Source organism: Perna viridis, chromosome 2 (assembly GCF_037379345.1).
Source record: "Perna viridis isolate PV_CMFRI_1.1 ecotype Kerala chromosome 2, ASM3737934v1, whole genome shotgun sequence".
Classification (NCBI taxonomy): Eukaryota; Metazoa; Mollusca; class Bivalvia; order Mytilida; family Mytilidae; genus Perna; species Perna viridis.
The window spans coordinates 45,299,276-45,320,491 of NC_142446.1; the positions used below are offsets into that span (position 1 = coordinate 45,299,276).

The 21,216-nt window shown below is 32.2% G+C and overlaps 1 protein-coding gene across 8 annotated transcripts in view; it reads right to left on the reverse strand.

Annotated features, from left to right (window-relative positions):
• Positions 1-21,216, reverse strand: part of LOC148625339 (filamin-C-like) — a 68,026-nt gene that overhangs the window by 21,382 nt on the left and 25,428 nt on the right. For 5 of the 8 annotated variants that reach the window (XM_088568775.1, XM_088568774.1, XM_088568777.1 and 2 more), the window contains exons 13-27: positions 18,353-18,436; positions 13,454-13,594; positions 10,774-10,950; positions 9,891-10,040; positions 9,354-9,434; positions 8,442-8,579; positions 7,773-7,940; positions 7,417-7,566; positions 4,862-4,948; positions 4,253-4,390; positions 3,390-3,563; positions 2,649-2,798; positions 1,842-2,063; positions 1,120-1,293; positions 563-766 (exon numbers count right to left, since the gene is read on the reverse strand). In XM_088568775.1, the coding sequence (XP_088424901.1) occupies positions 563-766; positions 1,120-1,293; positions 1,842-2,063; positions 2,649-2,798; positions 3,390-3,563; positions 4,253-4,390; positions 4,862-4,948; positions 7,417-7,566; positions 7,773-7,940; positions 8,442-8,579; positions 9,354-9,434; positions 9,891-10,040; positions 10,774-10,950; positions 13,454-13,594; positions 18,353-18,436 (2,238 nt within the window). The remainder of the gene's footprint in view (positions 1-562; positions 767-1,119; positions 1,294-1,841; positions 2,064-2,648; positions 2,799-3,389; positions 3,564-4,252; positions 4,391-4,861; positions 4,949-7,416; positions 7,567-7,772; positions 7,941-8,441; positions 8,580-9,353; positions 9,435-9,890; positions 10,041-10,773; positions 10,951-13,453; positions 13,595-18,352; positions 18,437-21,216) is intronic. The other 3 variants (XM_088568780.1, XM_088568782.1, XM_088568779.1) reach the window with 2 other exon arrangements.

Sequence of the window (21,216 nt, forward strand, 5' to 3'; positions counted from 1 at the left end):
TATCAAAGCAAGATAAAGTATCTTTAATGCTTCCATAATAACACTATGAACTTGGATGATCTGCCCTACCTGAAACCATAGAAATAATACAGGTTAAAACCGAACTCCTCTTAGAGTGAAGAATTTTTAAAGCAAATTTTTAGATAATCAAAATTATGAGAAACAAATATTAAGGGACTTTCATAACACAAATTCTGATTTACTCAAGACTTTGGTTTTAGCATGTTCAATTAACAGATTGACTGTTGTCTTTTAACACAATTTTGGTAACCAAGGCCAAATCAATTCAAACAAGATTAGCTGTAACAGCAGACCTTTCATCAAAATGGTTTGTCCTACATAAAAATGCAACCTGGTATTACCACAAACTTTATACATATTTGTGGGTAATAAATGCATAATGACATATTTGTGTACCAGTCTTTACAATGAGGCATTATATTTAATCAAAAATTAAGTTTTTCCATATAAAATTGATAGCCAGTTTATTAAATTGATAGCACTCCATATCAAATAATTTGAGTACAGTTTTTTAATCTGATAGAAATGATTCCATTTGAACCTATTATAACAACATCAATCTGTGCTGGGTCCATGTACATTAGCATGGACTGAAGCATAAACAGCTGAGGTTGGTGAATCATCATCAAGTGTTGCTCCATCTCCATGGTAACATGCTTGGAATTCTGGGAACTCTGTAGTGCAGTGGTCTGCTTCACAAGACTTGACCCATATCTGTCAATCACTTCTACTGAAAATGGGGATCCTAAAAATCATAGAAATCGAATAAAATTTTAATTAATGTAAGTTCATTTTTATACAAAGACTTTTTTTAATTAAAATTTTTAATTAAAAACTTGCAATGTTAGGACAGCTCTAAATTACTATTAATCAGTTAGACACATACTTCATAAAAATAAAGCTGATGTAATGAAATATTTTCAGAATATATGGTCCTTCCAATAAAGAATCACAAAAGGATTTTATGAAATTAAAAAAAATGAAATATGAATTGACTAATGGTAACTATACAAACTTTAAAAGCTTTACAATATCCCATAATGCAATTAATGATACTACATAGTCATATTATTATTTGAACATTATCTAAACCTTTACCTGGGACTGCATCTCCATTAAAACTAGCTTTAATCAAGTGAAAGTTTCCAATTTCTGGTTTAAATCTGGCTGTTAATTTTCCTATTTCCTTTTGCTCAATAGATACTGGAATTGTCTCCCCTTCACATTCAACTATGACCTCTAACTGTCCTTCACCAGCTTCACTTAGGTCAACTAAAATTAAAGTCATTACTTAATTTTGAACATGCTTTCGATGGGAAATACAGTTAGCATATCAGCCAATATCATTTTTTGAACCTTACCAGCAAAAATAGTATTTCTATATATGATTTTAAAAAAGGCATTATTCACACTTATTATCTAGAGGAAAAAAGAAATGATGATCTTGCACTACATTATCAAATATCAAAAATTGCCCATATGATATTTATTTTCCAACCGAACAATGACTATTTGTCATTTTCAAAGAGTTTCATTTGGTATGCATCATTCATATATACAGAAAGAACAAAAAACTATTTCATGAGGTATTTATTTTAAATACTTTTTAGTAGTAATCCTGCTAAGAATCACACAAAAAGTGATTCATGGATGAAAAGCCTAAGTATTTTTGATATTTTATTTTAATTGTCATAGTAAATAGAAATTAACATTCGGTTTTCATATAACCTGTGTTCTTAGGAGATAAAAAATTTTCAGATTTTGCATGATTCTTACAAAGACAGCTACTTAAATAAAGAGACTATAAATATGCCACTCACATTCTACTTCATAAAGCTCTCCAACAAATCCATAGCTCTGTATAGTAGCCACTACCTTGTCTGCATCATACACTTTAATGATTTGAGGGAATCCCTGAGCTACACGGCCTCCTAGATATATAGTAGCTAGATGGTCCCCGACTTCTGTAGGGCGCCACTCAATACTGTACATGCCAGGATTGTTCTCTCTAACTCTAGCATCATATTCTTTACCCGATGGTCCTGAAATGAATTTTTAATGTGTTAGTTCAGAGAAACAGCTGCCCACAAGTAGGCATGTCACCCCATGTGCAAAGATAACTGAGTAAAACCAGTGTCACTTTATATCTTATGTGCCATGTCACTGGCAGTAAAGCGGTGACTTCAAATAATTTAGTCTTATGTATCATTTGACCTCCCACACAAATTGCAAGATACTACCATGAGTCTACCAAAGCTGTCAAAAAAAATAAAGTTGCATGCATTGTAATGCTAGGCATACCCCATTATTCCATATAATGGAAAATGGCAAAGTCCCATTGATACAGGAAGTTGATATCTGACAGCACACATAATCACTTATGATGTATGCCCCATCTTTATTAAGACACACCCCAAAATTGAAATCAATTGATAAATTATGAGCTGAGATAAATGTGACAAATTTCGGACAGACTAGACAAGGTGATTCCAATGTTCCAACCACTTGTTGAGTGGGGGTATAACAATTTTGATTAACACTAAACTGACTTATTGTAATAGCAACCATCTTCAAATATAAAAAAAAGAAAATACACATGACCTTTATAGGCATCTCTAATTGCTAACCTCTGATATCAGCCGAGAATTCCTGTACCATACCACTGGTACCTTTCAAAGTGAACCCACAATCTTTGTAACATGATACAAACTGATACTGTGTAAATTGTCCCAATACATACTCTGTCTCATCGATACACTCAATCCAAAATGGACTTCCTGTTGGGAAAAACTTAAGACAGTTACACGAATGTAAAACTAAAGGGTTAAACCTTGTGAAAAGAATACAACTTTTCTTTATTACGATCAAGTTATTTTCTTTACTACAAAGAAAGATAATGGTACCTATAAATATATTAACTTTTAATTGACTAAGTCTTTAATCTTAAACCCTACTTTTTATGAGCAACTCGGCGGGTGTTTCTAGAAAAGCAGAGGACACTTACCCTACCAATGCACTTGGTCCATGCTCCCAGTTTTTAGTGGAGTCCGAGTTGCTCATTTACTTTTGTTACTTTGTATGTATGATTTTAGTTACTTTATGTTCTTTGTTGTATATGTCTGTTTTCCATGTCTGGTCTTTGTCCCTGGATTACATTCTTTTGATTACCGCTATAACTTTGCTTCCCTTGATTACTCTTTGAATTTTGATTGCAATAAATAAGCATTTCCACTGATAAGCATGAAACAAAGGAAATATATATCAACCATAATTGTATAATGATTTTCAATGGAATTTTTACAAGTAAATTGTCCTATATGAAGGAAATTTTTAGGACTTATTATCTACAACTTATAAGATCTTGGTACCTGGTACATATTCCTCATTGAAAGTAAGATGCACTCTGTGTCTGGCAGACAACTCAGGTGTAAATTTTATTTCATACATTCCATTGTCCTTGGTAACCAGTTCATGTTCTACAGTGGTGCCATCTGCCAGGATGACAACCTGAAGCATCCCTACACCCGCTCTACTAGCATCAACTACAGTACAATGAAAAATAAATGTGTCATTAATTCAGATATAAATGTAGAACTTTCTTAATAAGAAGTAATTCTTTAACTGATCGAAGTTTGATAATTATTGGTACTAGTTAGAAAAATGAAATCAATGAAAACTTCTTGCAAGGACCATCTATTTAATAGACTCTATTACTTAAGATGCATCTATACTAAATCTTTAGACTTTTTTTTGTTAAGCTACAAATAAAACTTTTATAAGGGTCTGTATACTTGATAGGGTACACTGAAAATTTGACCCTTTTAAATCGATTTATGTTAGAAATAATAAGCAATTAGATAATTAATAAGTTCCAGAAAACTCAAATGTGATTTTCTTTTAATCATGTCCTACAAAAACGTGCCTTGAAGCACCTGGATAGGTTAAAAAGCACCTGGAAATACAAATCTTAGAAAAAATTACATGATGTATTGGTATGCAGGGGTTAAAGTTTACTGTTTATGTAACAATATTTCCATGGGTATGTTCCTAGTATATATTAAAGATACCAATACTTTCTTCTTTATCCAAGGTATCTGAAAATTTCTAGCCGATTTTAGTTCTCAAAAAATGGGGAAAGGTGTTCCTGTCAACCCAACAGTAATTTCACCTCCCAACAATTTTAATGGGAGAAGGATTTCATATAGAGAATATTAATACTTTGGTTACTTACCATAAAGAGTACATTCCTGCTTTGTAAAACATCTATCAACCAGTGTGACTTCAATCTCTGATGGTCCAAATGTCTTGAATGTATAGGGGCTGTCAATGAAATGGTGGTCACCTATTGTTAAATTGACTTGATGGATACCTGAAAAATTTAGGTAAATAAGTCATGTTTTGGGGTGGATCAATTTATCATAATATAATGTATAATGCTCATCTGTGATTGCACTTTCTTATACCAGTTTTTCCAGGAGATGCAACTACAACAACAACAATACTGCTCTAATGTAATGTGACTTTCAGAAAAATCAGCAAAATATTTGGATCCTAAGAAAATCTACCAACATTTGTATGATGCCTTGTGATAGTTAATATAGCATTTGTATTTTTTTTAAACAAAATATTATCTGAATTATAATTCTGAAAGAATTCCTAATAGTTTTTGTGGTGTCAAAAAATGCAAAGAATTTTAATTATTAACTTAATAAACAATTTTTAAGCTAGTCCATTTAATGAACATACATAAATCACAAATTCACTATTTTTGATTTAAAAAAAAATTTTCCCCTGCCTGCTTCTTAGATCATCTCATATAATTTACAAGTACAACACTTACCTACTTCCTTAGGAGTGAATTCAACAGACAGCTCCTTCTCTGCATTGTCATGTGACATATGGACTGGTACCTTCTTCCCTGAGGGACCTGTATAAAATACTTGGTAATTTCACTTCAAATTGCACAAAATGAATCGGTGTTCAGCCCTCATAATGAATTTAACATTTTTAATCATTCAAGAGCAATTTAATGAAGAAAACTTTGGTTATTTTTGGTTTTTGTTTGTTTCTTTCTTAAAATATCTGTGAAATAAATCACCAAATCAATGAGATTCCTCATTTAACATTGAAAATATTGTTTTACAGCAAAGCAAGGGAACTGACATTTTAAGGCTATCTACTGAACTACTTAGGAACAAATCACTCACCAGTTGGGTAAGGTATACACAAGCTTCCTCATGGTACCATCACATGCAGGTCTTCCAGAGCTACTTTCATGCAAAACATTAGACTAGCAAATCCATTTAAAATGGCCGAGCTCCAGACTAAGCAAGCAAATTTTATATTTCATACCTTTTATATTTTTTTTAATCATGCAAACATGTTATTTACTGAAAATGTCACCTGACATTGTGTATTGGATCTTGACGTTAAACATATGTCAGATTCTCTATACATTGTACTACTAATATATAAATATTACATTGTATTTTAAGATTTTTCTTTCTGAAAAGTTACGATAATGGTCAAACTTTCAGTTTAAAGCCTTCTAAAAAAAAAAGAATTTAAAACTAGCAAACAGTCTGATTTGGAAGGCAGAACTTCCACCTAAAAATTTAGATATTTTTTATACTAGTCAGGTCAAGTGTACAGTAGCTGATTGAGTAAGGCCAATTAAATTTAACTATAAGGTTATCATCCTGATTTGCCAAAAAGATGTGTGGTTGGTAGAATTTTTTTTTCATAAGCAATTTAATAACAAGTTTATCTCGTTTTCTTTACCAGTTAATGCAAAGGTACTAAAAAATCACAGAGCAATTTTCATAAAAACAGGTCCAAATGTAAAATAAGTTATTGGAATTGTTTTACAGACTTAAAAGGCTGAAACTATATAAATGTCTAGTGGTTGAATAGGATGAAAACCTACAAATTAAATCAAATTGGTCTACAATATTGCAAGACAGACAAGTCATCACACAAATCCCACACATAAAAATCTATAAAAAAAACTTGGACTGGCAAGCAATGAAAGGTTCAACTAAGGAATCATTTTCTCTAAGGTGATATAGTTGTGATTGCAATAAGAATTGAATTATATAACTAACAGGGGTTCAAATTAGCTCTGGTCTGAGATTCAGGAGCCTAAATTTCTGATGCAGGACCATTAGAAATTTCATTTACCTGGGTCCTGATACTAACATATGTTACATTTACTCTTATTGAGAACCTTTTAATTGGGATGCAAAAAAGTCCAGGCCCCAGCGCCAAAAAAAGCTAAAAAAATTCTTAAGCCTTAGAAAATTCTTAACTGTTTGTGACGTCATCAATTTCCAAGACTTTGTTCAGCGTTACCATGGGAGTTAAGAATATTCTCAGACTTAAATTTGTTTTCACTTTTGTGGCACTAGGGCTGGGACTTTCACTCTTTTTAAGTTAGATTGAATCCTGATTAATCAGATTATATCACCATTATCATTTTTATTCAGTGTTGTGCCAAAAGCTTCAGTCAATCAGAAGTAATTTTTTACATCTTAGAAAAAAGGTGTTAAATATATGAGGCTAGTCCTATTCCGTCCACCTTTAGACTGACAATAAGAAAAGGACAATCACAAATATAGGCTCCTAAGAGATAATGATACATGTAGCTATAAGATAATTGGTTTGTCAAACCATCAGGATTTCTGGGGAATGACATGCATTAACTCTATACACCCATGCAGCCAATCTGAAATTCTAAAAATAGAATGTTAATATCCAGTACCTGGAACAAGCAGCTTTATAAAATGGATTAGTCAAATATAAATTAAATATTTTGAAATATCTATGCAACAAACACTACTTATACTTAATACCTTATCAAAGGCAGATCCCAGAGTTGGGGAGGGGGGTCTTATGCTTGAACATTTTGGTTGATTATATAGAAAATCAGTGGTGTGGACCCCTCTTAGGCCTGTTAGTGCCCCCTCCTTTTTAGGGACATTTCTGGATCTGCCACTGCTTGTTACAACAAATGCATTGCACATTTTATAAATTTATTCAATCAACTAGTAAAAAATAACTACATTTATTGATTAGAACTATAGAAAGTTAGGCAGAGCAAAATATTGAATGAGGGTGGTTATTGTAAGGGCTAAAATTCCATTACATTTAACGAAATTCAAAGAATGAAATGCAGACTTGCATTGCATAATAGCAGGAAAAAATGAATGGACATTGATACTTATCAAGACCCAGTTACATTTTGAAGACAAAAATGTTAATTTATTCAATAAAACAACCTATCCTGTATACAAACCATGAATCCTTGCATGAATATGACATATGTTTCTCCCTGCACCTATACAGAAAATTTCTAGTATTTCTTGCTCATTCGTAATACCAGGCAAGCTAACTTACTGAAGATTTCAACTTTAGCCGTATCTTCCAAAGTTCCAACATTATCGGCCTGTATGAAGAAGGAAGTAGCCTTGTCTGTAGGAAGTTCACTCTTCAGACCTCTGACGAGAGCTCCCGATACATCCATTGCCATACAGGTGAAAGGAGAATCTGTTAACAAATATAAAAAAACATGTTATAGAGTTCACCTGCTGTCACTCTTGAAAAGTGAGATCTTTTTGTATAATTTGTTATTATGGCATTGAAGAAGTTAGAAATGCAATTAAACTACATTCAACCATTTAAACAGTAGAGTTTTTTTTAAGTTCAAATTTCATAATTTATAAATTTGATATTCCTTAAGAAATTATAGATACCTGGTAATGGTTCCCTGTTGAAATTGATGTCAACATACTGTTTCCCTGCTTGTTCTGGTACAAAAGCTATTTTATATACCCCAGCAGTCTCCATCTCTACAGTGTTGGGAAGGTTACCATTGTTAACCATAATTTCTAACTGACCTTCTCCAGCATTCGTTACATCAACTGTCACAGAAAAAAGAAACGTGTCAATGTAAGCTGATTGTAACTTCAAAAATTTTCCAAGATGATTTTCTTGTTGTGTTCTAAAGAGATAATAGCATGGTCCCAAATAGAGACAAACTATTCTAAAATATGATTTTAGAATTTGTTATGAAGAATGGACCTATTTGCACTTGTACATCATTTGACTTTGATAACACACTACAAGACTTCTTATAACATATGCTGTGTGTCTGGTTACAAGTTCGAACATTTCTGAAACACATCTCTTCAGACAGAACGATTTTGAGCTATTCATTGTTCATTGCTTTACATATACAGGATGTCAGTAATGCTCAGTCCTTAATACATTACACATACTGCAAGCTAAACTTGATTGATTATGGTAATTTGTCCTATGACATATATTTCATGCATTTCAGGACGAGGACATCTGATCAAATGAACAGACCTAGCTTTGTACTAGTCCAACACACAGAACCAATGTATTCATCTGTAACATACTTGTAAAACGAACAGACTGGCCCACCATTGTATCACCAAACTTAGATACTTTAATTGCCCTGGTGTCATAGGCCTTAGCAGTAAAAGGACTTCCGTCAATCTCACTGTCAGCATACCTAACCTCAATCTTGTGATCACCTAAAACAAAAAGCTTTGTGTAACTATTGCCGTAATTTGGTACACCTATATGCTGGATGGTTCACTGTATCTTGTCTTGGTCAAGTTACAATTTTTAATGAGCAATCTTCTACAGCTTTTACTATTTCAACAGAATATAGCTTTTAAAAGTGATACATCAAAGATGTCACAGAAAATAAATGGCATACACATAAAAAAATCATCTAAAAATTTTTAATTGATATGGATCTAAGAAGAAAAAAACTGAAGTCAGTAACTGCAAAATTAAGTTACATACTACAAATTGAGGCAAAACAAGGGAGATAATATACGATAGAAAACTGTATTAAATAAAACTGAAATAACATTTATTACAATATAATATTAATCAAATATTGTATAATGGTACTGGTATGAGCATAAATTCAATATTTCATCATCTATAGTTAGAGAAATCATTTTTAAAATACTGTTCAGACATTAATTAGTGAAATCAACATTTCCTCATTTTTCATATATTTTTTTTTTTTGTCTAGTACATTACAATTCCAATTTTATTCTTAACTGTGAGACCCTTCAAGGGATAAACATTAACGATAACCATACATCTCAAACCACTTCCTTAGTTTTTTTTAAATACCAACTTTGTTAAGATTTTTTAAGTATTTTTCATACATTACTACAGAAAATGTAAGTAAATCCTTAGTTTTCAGTTTTGTGTATGGTCCAAAACATCCTTTTCCATTTCATTTTCTCAATCTTATAAAATTTTTTGTAATTTTTCAGGTAACTTACCAACTTCTGTAGGAATGTATTCCACTGTATGTCCACCAGATATCTTCCTTATGTTATATGGTACGGTCCTCTTACTAGGTGCTGTCAATGATACAGTAAGTTGAAACATGGAACAAAACATTACATATTTTTGCACAATGAATTGTGACTGCTGGTTAAGGGCAAAAGGGCTATGGATTCCTCCTCTTCTTTTATTGGAACAACAGAATAACATATTTATAACAATTGGGAAAAACATTCAATACAAAGGAATACTACAAAACAGACAAACTAATCAACCAAACAAGGGGAGGTAACTTGCTTTTATTTTTAGTAAAGCAAACATAAGTATTTTTTAATATTTATTTACAATAACCATACAGCTAGAAAAAAAACTACAGTGATGAACCCTTGAAAAAAAGCAATCTCTGAATAATAAACAAAGAAGAAATATCTATATTTCTGTATGGGATCAGGTGTGTTTTCATATTACCATCAAAATGCAAACCATTAACATCAACTCTGTCACAAGTATCATTGCATTTTTCTCCATTATACCTGTAATTTTAATATGCATATGAGATGGATTTATGTCCCCTTTATTACTGATGTTAAATGAAGCTTTATGATTTGCTTGACAAAGATATAGGCCATCTCCTGAGAGCTGAAAAGCATTTGGGTCTATTACAGCTACAGTCCAAGGGCTCCCTGAAATATAAAAAATATGCTCATTTTAACATGATTCATCACACTAGTGTGCAAATGTTGCATAAACATTACAAATGGGGATTTCCTATTAGTTTTTGACCAGTTTCCTAAATTTAAGTATTTCCAAAGATTTCTAATATTTTAGCTCATGAATTACGTTGAATATGGGAAGCCTCACTACCTTACATATTTGCAATTAAAACCAAAAAGTGTGTCTATTTTGAAGATACCCAGCTGAATAATCACCGTTAAAGGCTATACTACTGAACTTGTTTTACTTTGTAGAAATACCTAAATTGGCTTGAATTCTTCATTATAATTTCAGAAACTGATCAATGATTCAAATAATAACAAAGTCATGATTACATCTTTAAATATGCAATTATCATTACTTTGACATCATACACAGTTTCGACAGGTAAATAGTGCAAGGCTTCACAATAAGGAATGACTGTTGTATTTTTAGGTCTATGACAATCACGTGGTGCACACTAAAACAACAACACAGCAGATTACTTTAAAGTGTGCACCACGGACATTGAGGTTATTTCAAACAGACAGAAAAAATATATCTGTCATTTCTTGTAATTCAATTTAAGTACCTAATTTCAACGAGTAAAAAATTAAAAAGTTTGATGACCTCATATTCATTACAAAATTTGGTCTATCAGATCATAAACAAATTTTTTTATCCAATCAGAAACCATGTTACTTCTGAAATTAAACTATTTACCTATAACCTCCTTGTCATTAAACTGCATCACAACCACATGTTGCTTTGGACCCTCGGGAATGAAAGATGCTTCAAAGTAATGGTCTCCCTTTTCACTAATATTCTGTACATTACAGGGTATGGTCCCACTATTCACCATAATCTCTATATTGCCAGGTCCAGCTTCTGAGGCATTGACTGGAAAGTTAAATAGTTGTCTTTGTTAAAATATACTTATGTAATGGACAAAAAAGAATGTATTATCTGGATTTGGAAATATTATAGATTTTAATCAAGCGGCTCCCAGGAGCCTGAATCATTAAGCTGGTTAAATTTTTGCCTTTCAAGTAATAACTCTAACAAGGAGTTTGTCGGACAATTTTGACTCCATTTGATTCATTAGAGATTTTTGTAAGCCTTATAATAAGGATCATTTCAGCATTTGAAAGCTATTAGCTAAACCTAACGAATTTGGAGATGTATGCAAAAATCTGCTGTCTGACTCCATTGTTCTATTTTTAGAAACAGCAGCCATGATCAAAAATCCAAACGGTCATTTTGTTAAGGCTACCCTATAAAACAAAAATATCAGAATAGTTTCTGAGGATAAGATTTTTTAAAGTAATAACATCAAAAACAGCAAAAAACATCCAAAAAGGGCAATAACTCCAACATGGGTCAGGTCTCACTAACCACTTACGGGTCAAATGGCCACCCCCCTATGTAGTACCAAAAACACACTGAACCTAGACCTATGCATTGTAAGTGCATTATTTGTGTGTATTCTGATTAAAAGTAGTCAAAATAAAGCTGAGAATGTGTACTTTAAAACCATGTACGTAATTTATTACAAAAGTGTATGAATTTTGTTTACATGTGTGAGTAATTTGCCTCCATGCTGTCAGTTAGCAAAAAAGGTAAAAATGTTGATTTTCAGTATAATTTATTCAAGTAAATTTTGTGAAGAATTTCTACAATCATTGTACCATTAGCATATTGATTTTGAAAGCCTTATTTTCAAAGCTTCGCAAAGGTATGCAACTTTAAAATGTCATTTGTCCTGGGAATTCACAGTGAAACTTTGAAAATTACTTTTTTAACATGTAAAGTAATGGAAACGTTAGAAGTGGTTAGTGAGACCTCAACAGATTTTCACCAAAATTTAACCACAGATAGATCTCATCATGCTGAATACTTTTACCCCTGTCAGAGTTTGGTTAAACCTAACCGTTTTGGGAATATATGAAGAAATCTGCTGTCTGACCCCTTTGTTCTATTTTTAGTAACAGCAGCCATGTTTTTTAACAGATAAAAAATCCAAACAATCACCCTATAAAACAAAAATGCCAACTGTCATTGAATTCTGTAGAGTAGTTTCTGAGGAGAAGATTTTTTAACGTAATAACATCAAAAACAGCAAAAAACATCAAAAAAGAGCAATAACTCCAACATGAGTCAACAGATTTTCACCAAATTTTGACTACAGACAGATCTCATCATGCTAAATACTTTTACCCGATGTCAGAATTTGGTTAAACATAACGGTTTTGAGATATATGCAGAAATCTGCTGTCTGACCCCTTTGTTCTATTTTTAGTAACGATGGCCATGTTTTTTAACAGATCAAAAATGCAAACATTCATTTTGTGCAGGATACTCAAAGGAGCATCCATCTTAAGTTTCATCCAAATCCATTCAGTAGTTTCAGAGGAGAAGATGTGTGAAGAAATTGTTAACGACGACAACGATGGACGCCAAGTGATGGCTTGTTTGTTTGTTTGTTGGGGTTTAACGTCCGAGCAGCTATATTTCAGCTATATTCAGACAATGAACATGAAATGGGTGATAAAATGAACATGAAATGAAGAAAAAAAAAGGATGGGTCACAAGGACAATAGGGTCGACAAATTTTGATTGCCACTGGAAAAAGGGGGGATGGGTAAGGTAGGGCAATTTAGCCTCCTGTGGCGGAGCGCAAAGGTTCCTACTCCTATCGAATACCACAGCAGGGTTCTTTAAGGTGCGAGGAACGCGGCATCTTTCCCAACACGGTGCACCACTATGGTTTGCGGTCAGGTTTTCCGTATTATAGCCTGACAACCCCAGCATGTAACACACCAGGGGTACCCCATTCCACCACCTGGGCCAAGTGATGGCAATAGCTCACATGGTCTATGGCTAGGTGAGCTAAAAATGAGTAAAATCATATTTGCAATTGGTAAAGCCATAATTTTGAAGTCACAACTAAGGAATTTGTAATTTGTTTCTTGCCTTTTATTATCTTAGCAAAGACAGCATGACTTTTTTAGTTTTTGGAACGTATTCTTTTTATTCATTTTCTAAAATAAAATAAAACCTAAATCTAAAGAATAATTAATTAATAGTTTTTTGAGTCAGAATCAAAATGATATTTATTCTGAATGGCTGAACTGTTATTTAATGAATTACCACATCAATAATATTGGATTGTCAATACATGTACATGTACTACCACTAGTTCTTGATGATAAAACTTGTTTTGATGCATTGCCTTTCCAAAATAAAAGAAAGAATCAATGGCACTAATTAACTACAATCAGTACTGGTAATAAGTTTCCAACAACCGACAGTATCTCCTAAAAATATCAATCTTATATTGTTTTCAAATAAATTGCCCAAACACTATTTTGGATAAAAAATGATACAAGGGGAGATAACTTACTATTAAATCTGACAGGATTTCCATACATACACACTGGGGGCATGTTAGTTACTATAACACCATTAGAACTGTATACTTTGGCTTTAAATGGTCCACTAGGTAATGGTTCGCCACCATGGTATACATCTATTTTATGTTCACCTGGAAATATCAACAAAACAAGAATGACGTTATTGTCTTGCACACTTGACGTTTTGAATACTGCATAAGTGATATTGCATGGCTAACGTTCACATACAAGTGTTTTAGATAGCAATATTATCACGGTGAATATCAGTTGGTCAATAAAAGTTTGTAGTTGTATGCAAAATCATATGTCTCTCCCTGTCCCGCACTGTTCTAAGCAGAAATGACAGCTAAGCAGGTAAACAAATGGTTTCCCAATTTTAGATTATTTTCAGTATGAATTTCTTTCGGTAAGTTATATCATAATATAGTTGTTGGATATTGCAAAGGTCTCTTAACAATTATTATACAATACCTGAATAATTTTTTCAATGGAGTTGCGCTGGGGAAATAATTTATGAGGATTTTTAGCAAATTTCTAAGTGCAAAGGGGCATAACTCCTACAAAAATTTGGAGATCAAAATTTCCTGGTAATGCGCACAACTACATATGAAGTTCTTGCTACATACCACTTTTCATAAAATTCAGTTCAAAAGTTTTAGAGGAGTTGAACTGACAAGGTAATTCATGAGGATTTTTGGCAAATTTCTAAGTTCAAAGAGGCGTAACTCATACAAAAATCAGGGGACCAAAATTTCTTGGTAATATGCACAACTACATATGATGTTCTTGTTACATACCACGTTTCGTAAAATTTGGTTCAGTAGTTTGAGAGGAGTTGCACTGACAACCTTTGTGATGGCCAAACAGACACAAGGACAGACAGACAAGCCAAAAACAATGTCTCTCCACCAAAGTGGGGGAGACATTAATATGTAATAAGTATTTGCCTTTTGCTCAATTAAAAAAAAGCACACCCAAAAACAAAAACAAACAAAAAATGGTTATACTTGACTTGATTACATTAAATACATACCAAAATATTGGTTTTAAAAATCATGATGAAGATATCAGACTCAGTTGGAAATTTCTTAAATTTCGACAGAGAAATGTAATAAAACAATTATGTCAGCTTGGTGCATGCAATATCATGTTTTATGGAACACTTAAAAGAGATATCAACCTCAGCCATGGGCCTCTTTCCACATCTCTTTTAAGTGTTCAATAAAACATGATATCACATGCACTGAGCTGCCATAATTGTATATCAAGTTTATTTACTGTGAAAGTAGTATTGTTTGTGGGGTACCAATTTTCGAGGTTTTCGTGGGTAGACCAAACCATGAAATTTGGTTCCTAACGATTAGGAGATTCCCTTTGGTGTGTATACCGAAAATTCAAAAACCATGAAATTCAAGAATCCACAAACTTGTGTTTTTTCCCTGATCCACAAAAATTGGTACCCACAAATAAATGTACTTTCACAGTACCTAACTTTGCAAGCATTAGGCAATTCAAATTCTTGCATACCAATCTACATAGGCTATTTGGATGCCTTTTCATAAAATTTCATCAAAATCTATCAAGTGGGTTAGGAAGATTTTTGCTTACAAGATATGTGAACAGAAGAATGGGCAGACAGGCATTCTTTTTCATTTGGTTAAAAGTTCACCAGAGCTTATGTTGTCTGTTATTATATGTACCAGATCTAAATAAAGTTTTCGAAGTCGAATTCGTATTCATGCAGGCATAACTACACACAGACAAACAGACAGGGGTAAAAACCTGGTTTGACTGATTGTAGTTTAAGGTCAACTTGCAGATGTTTTATACATTTCAGGATAAGAACATCTAATGGAATCCATATAATCCTGCTTTCAAGTAGCTGGACAGACTAAGCCAACTTTTTAATGTGTTAGCTCAGGGAACCAATCAACTACACCATTCATCCAACTTACTTGTTGTCACTACTTTTTCTTATGCTTAGCATGCTTAGCATACCATAATAAAGCATCAATAAACAATTGAATAATTTGTAACAACTTGGAAAAAGGTCAAACCGGATACTTGAGGAAAGCTTGTTCAAAATAGACCACTGACACTGTAAGAATACAATGTAGTAAAAAAAAATAATTAAAAACATACATGTAAGTACATGATTAACTTTGGCTTTTAAACAAAGCAACAAAATGCTGTAGGCTACTTGATGCCAAGAATACCCACACTCAAACTTTACGGTAAACAGGAAGTTTATAAGTACGGTACATGGAAAGGGAACCCACGGTAAAAGAAATATACCAAATATCTAAGCATTTCCTCAAACAGAAACTAAGAAATCTGTTACAGAAAAGTGTAACAAATGAATGTATTAATCACAGATTTAGGTTCCACATACAACAAACCTTGGTGGAAAATCATAGGAGAAGAGAGCATTTGAAAGACATTTTTATCTCATGCACTGAAGCCTTTAAATTATTGGGAAAAAGGTTGATTTGGAGGATAGTCTGATGTACAAATCGTGATATTTAACACAAATGGGCCCAAATATTAACTCTTAACCAAAGGATAGACTTTATGATAATTACCAAAATAAGGTTCATCATCAAACCAATTTAACAACTGAATTACTTCATATCTTTTTCCCAATTTTCCTGGAGGTTTCTTGTAGACCTTTTTGTTTACAGAAGCATAAATTGGATCACTTGAATGAACAAGCAGTGGTCCTTTCTCCATATCTAGAACTTATCACTATCCTCAGGTAACCCTTGGGTTAAATTTAGAATCACAAACACTAAGTTCTGAGTATTAGTTCAGGTGAACACTATTTAATGTTATAGAAAAAAGAAAAAAATCATGCTTATTCTAAACCTAAAGACCTTCAAAATATGCTGCTAAATCATGGTCTTCCTTTTAACATCAGAGGAGAAATAGAAAAAAAAATATGTGACATGATGTGATGTTTGAACTGGAAAAAAAATCATCATGACAGTTTGATACACAAAAACAACTCATCTGAGACAGACATATAGACGGACGGACCAACAATTCAAATGAAAACATTAAATAATTTCTAAGTAAAGGTCATTTATAATTACTCCAGAAGTACCTGAATAAGTTTCATTAGTAACACTATCCAAAAGCTGTAAAACTTCCAAAGTTTGTGAATGTTTACGTGGATATTCCTGATAAAACTTCTTTCCAATACTGGTATAAATATCATCATTAACACTAGAAAATACAGGGATATACTCCTTCTCCATTATCATATACAACTGAATAATACTGAAGGGTTAAAATGAATAAGGACACATACACAACACAGGGCACCTTGAAATGAGCTACACAGGGCAAAGGTCATAAATAAAGATGATCACAGTAATACAGTTCATATAAGTTGTGATCAGTTAAGGAAACATCTACCTATTTGGATGAGTTTTATTTACCCAAGATTTTTATGCCTCCAAATTTCATGCTTCACGGGTGATCATTGTTCAGTTTATTGAGGGTGAAAACTAATCAGGATAAAAGCAATATAAAATTTGTTATCAATCTGGTTACAAATCTTTCTTTATTATTCATACTATTATATAAAACACCAAAGGCAATGTTTCATCTACTGTCAACAGAAAAATAATCAAAAAATTAAATGTAAATAAATCTTGATAAAACTGCCTAATTTTTTTCTGTCTGAATATATCTATTATTGTAAAGATGTCAGTTTCTACAATTACTGATTAATGTGAATTCTGTCAACTGAACAAAGGACAACACATATCATAACATCCCTTCACATGTAAGAATTTGACCCTGTGACCTTGGCAATTGGTCTATGACCTATAAAAACTGTAGAAATGATTAAGAATAAACTGTTGGTGAGCTTGAGTAACATATACTTCCATGAGGTAGGGCTCAACTGGAAAGGGTCTTTATCAAGTTTGATAAAAAATCTACAGCAGAATGTTGATTCTAAATGTGTTCACAAGGACAATAAATTCAATTGCTAGATCTATGCACACATATTAAGCAAAATTATCTAATCACAGTACATTACAGTTTGATCAAGGGCAATAACTTGAAATCTTAAAAGGTAGAAATGGAATTCAATTATTTTTGTTCCAAGAAGACTTGCATTTGACTATCCAATTAAAACTTCCTTTGTGTATTCTCCAAAGACAATGCAAAATGGGCAATGCAAAATGTTTTTTTTTTGGTCTGGTTTACATTTCAGCCTATATCAAATGATTAAAGTTTCTCCCTATTTGTCATAATGCTTTAAGTCTGACACTTCTTTAATTTCCTTGAAGCTTAATTCCTCCCATGAATGAATTTTGTCTGGCAGCCAACATTTCAGATGCTGAATTATTTGTTGGTGTAACTGTTGTCAAACAAATCTTATTAAGTTTATGCTTTTTGACTCATGCAGTTCTAGAGGAACTTATTCTTGGTCAACTATATTTCTGGTAGCCACAAAGCTTAGATATTTATTTCAAGCAATTTGTGGTACCAGTTCATTCAAATTGCTATAATAGACCCTGTGGTATGATTGCAAGCATGCCCAATAAACATTTCCATGAGGTAGGGCTAGGGTAGAAAAAAAATTTTCCTCACGGAAGTGTCCACAAATGCTCATTGACCACCCCACAGCTAGAACAATGATCTTTAGTAGAAAATAGACTGAAATGTGCCCAATGGCAACTTTGAGCAGCTATTAGCACCCGCAGCTTCCTCACAAAAACCATTCTCTTGTTTGATCAAATCAGTCAATTTTTTTTTACACATGTAGTTAAGAAAATCGGTAAAAGCTTAATGGAAAAATACATATGGTGTTGGATGCAAAGTGATGGTATAGGCCCACTTTGATCTGTGTTAGATAGAGAATTAATTGCACTCACCAACTTCAGTTGGTATATATTCCACTTGATAAATACCAGTACTCTTTCTCCTCACTACCTTATTGACCCTTTGACCTGATGGACCTGAAAAAATGAAAATTGGCTCTAAGAAACTTAGGCTAAAATTTATTTAAATGAGAGAAAAAATGTTCCACAAGGTAACGAAAGACCATTACTGATTACTACATTTATTTTGCTGAAAATTTAACTGAGTGCAAAAAAGTGATTTAACTAAAAAGAGCAGATAACGAAAACAAACAACTAAGAAGTTAATTAGTGAGAAGTATTCATATTTGTAAAAAGTAAGAGCTGAAGATATACTTGAACTTATTTATTTTTAATTTTCAGTTATATAGCAATGGCTATTGCATCATGGGAAATTTGACAAGGGTGATTGTGTTAAAAAATTTACTGAAAATTTCAAGAAACCTCACCTCTCATAACAATTTTTTTCAAAATTGATTTGAATTGTTGGTACAAGTTGGTTCATTTACTATTTAAAATGAAAATTCTGTCTGAAAGTAATATAAAAACAACACCAACTTTTTCCACTGAAGCAAGGTATTTTTGTGTATTTAAATTCGTGTTTTATTTTATTCCAAACACATATATGCAATTCATTGTACTGGTATACTCCAAAGAAAAAAAGGTGATTAAGTGAGTTATTGTCTTCCATATAAACTTTCCAATGATGCAACATTATCATGGAACAAATAGACCTCCATGCATAAAACTTACCTCAATTCATTAAATAGATCTTTACAGTGAATACACATAGGTGCAGAACAGATCGAGCAAAAGATAATCATCCATGCGTAAAATATCACCGAGGTACATATTTATCCATGCTTTCCGCAGGGGATATGCGCTAATGATGTTCCTCCATGCGAATCGCAAGTGATTATACTCTGGAAATTTTGGTTATGATATTCATTCATGCTGGATTAACGTTTCAACATGCAATTGTTAAATTGAGCAAAGACGATGTGAGGCATTTGAAATGTTTTATGTTAAGCGCTACAGTAACATTTATTAACCATATGTATGAACTTTCACCCCCTCTCCAAAAACTACCATTTTATTCTATAATACCTAAATTTTATTGCCAAGTGGAAAATTTCCTCAAATATTTTATCAGAGCCTGCCAAGTAGTCAATTGAAAACAAAGAGTTAATTAACTTAAAGAAGACTGGAGTTTTGAGAAAAAAACCATAAAAAGTCAACAAAAATTCTAAAAAAAAACTAAAGATGGACTATTCTAAGTTTGTCTGCATAAGAACACACATCTACCAAAATATGTCCCCCATTGTGTAGAGATTGTTTAAGTCTTATTTGTGCTTTTGCGTTTTACATTATTTTATGATACATGTATCTATATTAGGCCACTGCAATTTCAACTGATTGATTGTAGCTAAATGTGTTATGGTAAATATTTTATGCATTTCAGGACATCAACATTTGATCAATCAAGCAAGTCCTACTTTATACAAGATAGGCAATTTTAATGAAATTTGGCACATTTTAGCAGTCAGATGCCTTAACATGTAAAAAGTAACATAGGCTAGATAAATTTTGTATCATATTGTGTCCTGTAGTCAGAAAATCTATATCATGAGCTAATACATGTAATGATAATAATCATTAAAAGTTGGACTGTGAACAAATGAAAATTGCATGAACAAGTTTTAATGACCATTTTTTTACAAAAATACAATGTATTATAATGCATTAAACACCATTTCACAGCCATGCTAGGGAACTTTGAGCAATGGGGAATGCAACGGACAATATACAAGTTGGAATCCAATGCCCCAATAATGGTAAAATGCCCATTGACCAGCAACACACATCTGCAATTTACATACAATATACATCATACATTCACATGTTAATGACAGCAGCATAACACAGGGGAATAACCTCTACACAGCCAAATGTGCCACATATGATAATCGTATGTTGCTCAATTCATATTATAATTATACGATAATGATTATACAATCATTATCATAACAGTCATATGATTATAATATGATTCTCATATGTAATTATTGACTTGCTATCATATGCTTATCATATGTTTTTCAAATGTAATTATTGGTTTGCTAACATATGCTTATGATTTTATTTTTTTTTTAAACAGGATTATCATGGAATAATCATTTGTAAACTGAAACACATGTCAGTCATATGTTGCCCTTCATATGATTCTCATGTGGGACACTTTTGGCTGCTCAACCAAAGTTCTGGCAGTAGTCATTACACCCCATATATTATAACAATATACCAGTATGAGAAATAAGACATTTTTAACATGATCAATAATTAAATTATTTATCTAATCATATGAAACAGCATTTTAATAGGAATTTCTTTGTTCAACTAAATTAAGAATGGCTTTCCTCAAGAATTAATCCAATTTTTCATGGCTGCATTAAAAATTCTCAAAGACATTCGTACTGAACTACAAATCTCAACATGTTGAAATGAAACTGAATAATTTAATGGAAATCATTTCTAATTTCAAAAAGAAAAAAAAATTATGATCTCTCTTCTTTTTAATAACCAAATAAAGTCGTAATCATTTTTATGCATACAGAACAATAAAATTTGAAATTAAATAGAATGTATTTATAAAAATCATTTTTTTCAACAAAAAAAATCTGTCTTCTTTTTTAATAAATAAAATTGTGACCAAAGAAGATAATTTTCATGTAAATTAAGCTATCAATATTCAAAATTTTTAAAATAAAATAGAATCTATTCAAGAAAATCATTCTTAATTTCAAAATGCAAAATAAATTTCTTTCTCTTATTTTTGAAAATTGATTTAAGTCATAAAGAAAATCTTATCTATCTTCCAT